General features: G+C 41.8%; 1 protein-coding gene across 1 annotated transcript in view; it reads right to left on the minus strand.

The window, feature by feature from the left end:
• The window catches only part of LOC108800256 (A-kinase anchor protein 7-like), a 147,009-nt gene that overhangs the window by 134,612 nt on the left and 5,148 nt on the right, over window positions 1-7,249 (minus strand). The window contains exons 2-3 of the mRNA XM_018572226.1: window positions 6,740-6,883; window positions 1,500-1,630 (exon numbers count right to left, since the gene is read on the minus strand). Of these exons, the coding sequence (XP_018427728.1) occupies window positions 1,500-1,630; window positions 6,740-6,883 (275 nt within the window). The remainder of the gene's footprint in view (window positions 1-1,499; window positions 1,631-6,739; window positions 6,884-7,249) is intronic.

Raw genomic sequence — 7,249 nt, forward strand, 5'->3', positions numbered from 1 at the left:
CAGCACCGAATCTGGAGCAGGGGCAGGATGTACCACAGGGATTGGGGCCAGAAGAAGCATGTAAGTGACTATTTGTTTTCATAAGTAGACTTTATGTAGTGCTGGCACTTCATTGATTGAGGAGGGTAAGGGGAAAGGTCTGCTTTATTAAGGAGTTAGCTACCCTTATGTGGCTACACCAACCACATTCTTCTGGGAAGGCTTTCCACAAGATTTTGGAATGTGTCTGTAGAAATGTATGCCCACTGAGCCAAAATAATAATTCTGAGCTCAGGTACGGATGTTGAACAAGAAAACCTGCCTCACCATTGGCACTCAAATTCATCCCAAAAGGTGTTCAATATGGTTAACTTCGAGGCTCTGTTTAGGCCACTCCAGTTCCTCCACACTAAACTCAAACTAAAGTATGTCTTTATAGACTTGACTTTTGTGCACAGTTATACTGGAAAAGAAGAATGGACTTTCCCTAACTGATGCTACAAGGTTGAGAGCACACAATTGTCTAAGGTATGTTGAAGCATTAACAGTACCCTCCACTGAAAAAAACCTATAGTCATTAGTTTTGAAATTTTGGATATAGCAAAGATGGTAAGATTTTTGTTTCTGTAGCTAGTGGGAAAATATTCCCTTACCACTGGTATGGTCACCAAGACAAGAAATTAATGAAATATCTTCAAAAGGGGCACAGATGATAATTAAACATATTAGTTAAACAAAAGAAGGGAAAGCGTGAAAACTTCTATTAGGGTTCTATTCCCTCCTGTCTCCCTAATTTAAATATCTTCCCACTTTCAGTTTGGTGACAGAACAGGACCCCATGGGGGAATACCCCCAACAGGGACAATAATAGTAATAAAAGGTTACAACCCTTCCCAAAAAAAAAACAGTTTTGACTGGAATTAGGTTTTAATGTTATTAAATTATACTTTTCTGTTTTATTCTGCAATTCACTATGTTATTCTAAAACTGGCAAAACGTCTATCACGGCAACATATATCTGGCTGTGTTGTGTGCATAATTTGCCTACACAAGCCCCAAGAAATCTCAGCTCTGTCATTAGGTTTAGTGTAGAATGCTGATAATTTGACCATTCAAGGATGCAGTGTTTCTCTCATTACAACACTAGCACTGAAAAAGGGCAGACCCTTCCACTTAGCAGTGAGCTTAAGAAAGTTACATGAAAGACCTGTACAGCAGGTAACAATATGCAAAGAAGTTTCTAAAAATCCTTACAATGATTAACAATGGAGTGGTGTAAAGTGTAAAACACAATACTGTTCTGCAGTTGTTTCTAACATGGCAGAAAGTTTTTTTTAGTTCACAGGTCGATGATGCATTAAATATGATGAAATATACTGAAAAATGACATTTTATATTCGTTTCCTATTAAATTTTCTCAAAGTAGATAAACTGATCTTGTATCTAGAATCAAATTTCAGTCATTTGCATTAACTTTTTTTCATTCAATTTTTAGACACAGTGAGAACTAATACGATTACCTTAGGATTTGTAATAGGCAAGGACACAAAATAATTAGCCCTCTTTTGCTTTTTACTTTTATCATCATCTTCATTTTCTAATTGATGTCTTTTCCTTTTCTTTTTCACCTTCTTGTCTGCTGTTCTTGCGACTGAAAGAAATTATTTCAATGAAACACAAATTTAAAAGACTGATAGACAGACTCTGCTGTCCTTTTTTTTTATATTTTTGTCGGAGTATAGATCTATGTTTATCCCAAGCATATATAAATTCACTTACTGTTGACTGACTCGCTACCTCTGCTGGATGTCTACTTCCAACACCCACTACTCTTTTTGTAAAATAATAATTTCAAATATTATCCTTAGGCCTCATTCAGACAGGGCATACACGCCCGTGTGAAGTGCATGCCCGTAAACGGGCCGATCCCAGGAGGGACAGGTGCTGCATTTAATTGCATGCAGCAGCCTGTTCTTCCCTATGGAAGGACGCAGCTGCAAGGGCGTACTGACCCATCAGGCACTCGGGCTCCACCCGAGGGCCCGTGGCCAAAAGGGGGCCCGTCACCCAGTGTCGAAACTAGGAAGGGGGGCATGTGACTGATCGCTCTGGCAATCAGAATCCTACCACGGGCGGAACGATCAGGGTCTCATTGAGAGGACCCTGCCGTTCTGTCACTTCCCCCGACATCAAGGAGACAGTAGAGAGGCCCCTCCCCTCAGCCAAGCCAGCACCGGCACATGAATGGAAGGGCAGCTGGTACGGAGGAAAATGCCGGCTGCTCCCTCCCAGTCCCACACACCCGCCGCACAAGGAGTTTTTGGAAGCTCGCCCCCCGCAGGTAGCTTGTAGATGCTCCCCCCACACCGCACAGGGAGGTTGTGGATGTCCCCCCCAAGATGCAACACTGCAGAGGAAAAGTAACCTGTGAATGCCTCAAGGTCTCAGACTGGTGAGTGAACTATATTTTACTGTACATTGTATGTAAATAAGGAGAAAAATATTTTCTTTACAGAAATAAATATTGTTAAGCTGAAAATTGTATTAATTTTGTCTTTATATAATGTTCCAGGTGCCCAGTGTTGTGTACAAGTATAGTACTAAAATGGTACTGCGTTCTTCATTATCACGCTCTGCATTCTTTACCACTGCGTTCTTTAATAGCGCACTCTGCATTCTTTACCACCGCGTTCTGCGTTCTTTATTACCGCGCTCTGCGTTCTTTAATACTGTCCCATGCATTCTTTGCCACCGCGCTCTGCATTCTTTACCACCGCGGCACTTTATGAGGCTATTTCAAGCCTTCCTTCTGCTCTGCAGCATTTAGAAAGGCCCAGCTGAGATCTCCACACCCCTGCTGATCCTCCTCATCTGCTCCTCTGATCTTCCTCATCTGATCCACCTCCTCTGACCCTGCTGATCCTCCTCCTCTGACCCTGCTGATCCTCCTCCTCTGACCCTGCTGATCCTCCTCATCTGACCCTGCTGATCCTCCTCATCTGACCCTGCTGATCCTCCTCATCTGACCCTGCTGATGATCCTCCTCTGCCCCTGCTGATCCTCCTCCTCTGCCCCTGCTGATCCTCCTCCTCTGCCCCTCTGATCCTCTGCCCCTCCTCCTCTGCCCCTCTGATCCTCCTCCTCTGCCCCTCTGTTCCTCCACATCTACCCCTCTGTTCTTCCTCATCTGCCCCTCTGATCCTCCTCATCTGCCCCTCTGATCCTCCACATCTGGTTCTCCGATCCTCCTTATCTGCCCTTTTGATCCTCCAGATCTGCCCTTCTAAACCTCCGCATTTGCCCCTCTGATCCTCCGCATCCACCCTGCTGATCCCCCTCATCTACCCCTCTGATCCTCATCTGCCCCTGCTGATCCTCCACATATGCCCCTGCTGATCCTTGACATTGGCCCCTCTGATCCTCCGCTTATCCCTCACATCAGCTCAGTGAGACCCTCAGCATCTGCCCCTACTTAGACTGTTTGCATTTGCCCCTGCTGAGACTCTCCATCTGAGACATCAGATTGTTACCCGGAACAGAGCCGCAGCATAGAGTATGTAGCAAATGCATATACTATTCTGTATTGCTGTGTAATGTATTGCTGGGATTTGTAGTCCTCTACAGCTGGTGGTAATTGGCAGAATTGAAGAATCTCGGACAAATTATCCAAACCATAAATTCTGCCAATGAGCTCATTTTCCAAATCACCTCTATTTGTGTAGAACTGGCGGTTCAAATTCTTCTACCAATTCCCCTGCAATTCACTTTTTAGTGATCGGCTATTTTGAAAATAGTGAGGAGAAATAATTTCTGTAACACAAGAATTTATATGTGGGTGGGCCTTGTGGATGAGTGGGGATTGTGGTTGGATGTGGCCTGTATATGGGCGGAGCAAAAGGGGCCCCATAATCTCGTATTGCCCGGGGGCCCCATGTGTTGTCAGTCCGCCCCTGCGCAGCTGTACGCGATCATCCTCACACCCAAACTTGCACATCCGTACAGGTTCGGATGTCCGCACCTGGACGCACACTGTCCAGTGTGCAGATGACAGCGTACAGCCGTGTCCTCCCTAGGGAAGAACAAGCTACTGTGTGCAATTACACCCGGCACCTGCCCCTCCCGGGATCAGGCTGTTTACAGGCATGCACGCAGCACGGACGTGTACGCCCCATCTGAATGAAGCCTTAACGTTTACTCCTAATAATTTGACGTCATGCCCCCTATCTTCTTGTGCTTAGCATCATATGAAATGAATGGCCTATTGATCCTCTTTTAGAACCTTAATATATTAAAAGAGAACTAACGCCAAATTTTTTGGGGGGGCTGTAGTCCTCCATGGATCATAAGAGGACATCTACTAATGTTCTCCTGTGACTCAAAGTCCGCATCTAATGTGCTACTGCAGAGTATATTCTGACAGCGCAGAGCCACGCTGCAGCCGGTAAAGAGCCCAAGAACATTATCTGGATCCACCCTGGTGCCTGATTGACAGCTGGCTCCGCTTCTCTAGAGCCAGCTGTGCCCGCCCCCTCCCCTGTCTGTCTCTCCAATGAGCACTGGAGGAATAGAGAGGGGAGTCCATGTGGGGAGCATTGACTGAAGTCACCAGTCTCTGCAGGGAGAAGACCATGAGCTGAGTGATCAGTGCTTTGTGATCACTCACTTTTCAATCTATAGAGCCAACGTTTAACAGCTGCAGTGTCACATGCCGGCTCTAAGTATTAGAAGAGTACATTTTACTCACCCAATACTTGTCATGTAAATATTTCAATCATGTGCCTCTTTCTTTACTAAAGGCTGCAGATTTAAAGCACCCCCCTCCCATCCCGTCCTGATATGTTCAATACCTTAGCTCTAACAACATTTTTTTTTGCCTGTCTGAGTTATAACAAGCTCTATATAATGGAACCAGGACCTCTTTCTTCCTGCTGGTGATCTCTCTAGTAATGTTACACAGAATTCTTTTTGCTTTCCCTGCTGCATAGTCACACTGTTTTCTCATTTTACAATCACAAGAAATACGCACTACCACAGCTGCATTAACTGTAACATCATATCTATTTACAACCTTAAAATTACCTAGCTTGGATACAGAAGGTAAACAGCTTTACTCATGTGAAAATTACACTCCTAGCTATTTACAATAAAGGACAGATCCCTTATCAATGGTATATTCTAAAGCAGAATGTATGAGAGCTCTCCCAAAAACAAAGCTACAGAAGGTAGAAGAATGAAGCTCAAGAAAAAAATCCTGCTCTGTATTGGTCCATTCTGTTGAATGTAGCCAGCACTATAAAAATCTTGGGGACAGAATGATATGGCAAAAAATATAGGAACTGACATTTCTTACTCTACAGCTCAATATAAGGTTGTTCTATGTTTTATGCAATGATTATCCTGCTGAAATCTAGAGTTATGTAAAAAAATAAGTACACCCCATGAAATTTGTTGTCTTTTTCTACATATCAGAACAGACAAACATTAGATTTTTATCCAAACAGTGTCTACAAATAAAGGTGACATACTTGACTAGAAATCAAGAAAAATGTGCCTTTTCGTTCATTTATTCAACAAACAGAAAATCTGTAGAAAAAGTAAGGATTTCCTTGCCACAGAAGCTGGTATTGTCCCTTTTAGCAAAAATGACTTCTTGCAGGTGTTCTGCCTAATTGCCCATCAGTCTCTGAAATTATTTATTAATACCAAGTGTTGTGCAAGAAAGAAATTGTTCACACTCTCAGTTGACACAAATTTAGAGTTTAACACATCATACATTAAAAAAATACATTGAATGAGCATGGCATGCCAATCAATATAAGGATGGGTCCAGCCTGCCCTACCACTTTACAAATTGATATAATTTTGGTTACCTGCTCTAACAGACTAAAGTTCAGAGGACCAGAAAAAGAGTTGTTGACATAAAAAAAGAGGTTTACAAAAGGACTTTTAAGGCTTTGGTTTGTTAGACCCATGGTCAGTTAGATAGCTCATAACTAGAAAGAATTGAGTTGCTCCTCTCCCGGACAATGAGGATCCTTCTGTACAGTAGCTGTACAATCCTCAGCTGACCAAAATACCCTAGGGTGACTGCCTAGAATCTGCAAGCATCTCTTGCATTTGGTAATATCTGTGTTTACAAGCCTATAACATAAAACACTGCCCAACAGAGGTTCATGGGACCTAGCTACACAGGACCAGTCCTTCCAAAAAAAAAAAAAAACCCACTGCTGCCAGTTCTAATTTTGTTAGAGACCACTTGGCTGTTCCACAGTACTACTGTGTAAGTTGAAGTATTATTTATGGCAAATTACGCTAGGTATACACAGTTAGAATTTCATTCAAAAACACGTTTGGAGCATTTGTTTGATTTTCTCATAGTTAATGGGGTTCAATAGATAAATGTTTTTGACCATAGTGATGAAAAAAATCAAAGGAGCAGAATGGAAATGTTTTTCTCGAACAAACAAACCACTAACAGTGAATGTGGATTTCATTTGGGAAAATCCATTAATTCCAAAATCAATTTTTAAAACCAAATGGAATCTCAAACCACTTTCTACAAGTCTCTAATGGCATTATTAAATGTTTCAACTGGATTTTTCGAACCATGTATTTTTTCATTTTAGCGTCCTCAATTTATTTTTCTCACAACACTGGTTTTAAATGGAAATAATATTGTAAAGTATAACGTTTTTATGTTATAATTAAATTATATAGTTATGTTATTGTATACTAAAATTATACAAAATGATATACTTACTTTCAAAAACTGCATTGATATCCTCATTTGCAAAAGGCAGCTCGGGGAGCAGATTTCTTACTGATTTAATACTGCGAACCCTCTTTCTCTTGCATTTGCTTTTTTTATTTTTCTGAGCTTCATCTGGTTTTCCATCTTCTAAAGCTTCGACAAAAAAAAAATATGTTACTTATTTTTTTCCAAGTGGATGCAGTATTTTACATTATGTTTCTTTTAAATAGGTATCTAGTTAAAGAGACACCGTCATGAGAGATTAATAGAGGCTGCCAATACTGAACTTTTCAGAATGCTAGTTTCCTGACAGCCATTCTGATGCTTTCTGAATATTTTTTAACCAGTTGACATCCGGTGTGTTAAACCCCCTTCCCCATCCAGGCCATTTTTCAGTATTCAGCGCTGCGGTACTTTGACTGACATTTATTCCGTCATGCAGCGCTGTACTGAAATGAATTTTATACCCTTTTTTGGGGACAGATAGAGCTTTCTTTTGGTGGTATTTATTCACCACTG

This window comes from Nanorana parkeri, unplaced genomic scaffold, assembly GCF_000935625.1.
Source record: "Nanorana parkeri isolate BGI_ZX_2015 unplaced genomic scaffold, ASM93562v1 scaffold1971, whole genome shotgun sequence".
NCBI lineage: Eukaryota > Metazoa > Chordata > Amphibia > Anura > Dicroglossidae > Nanorana > Nanorana parkeri.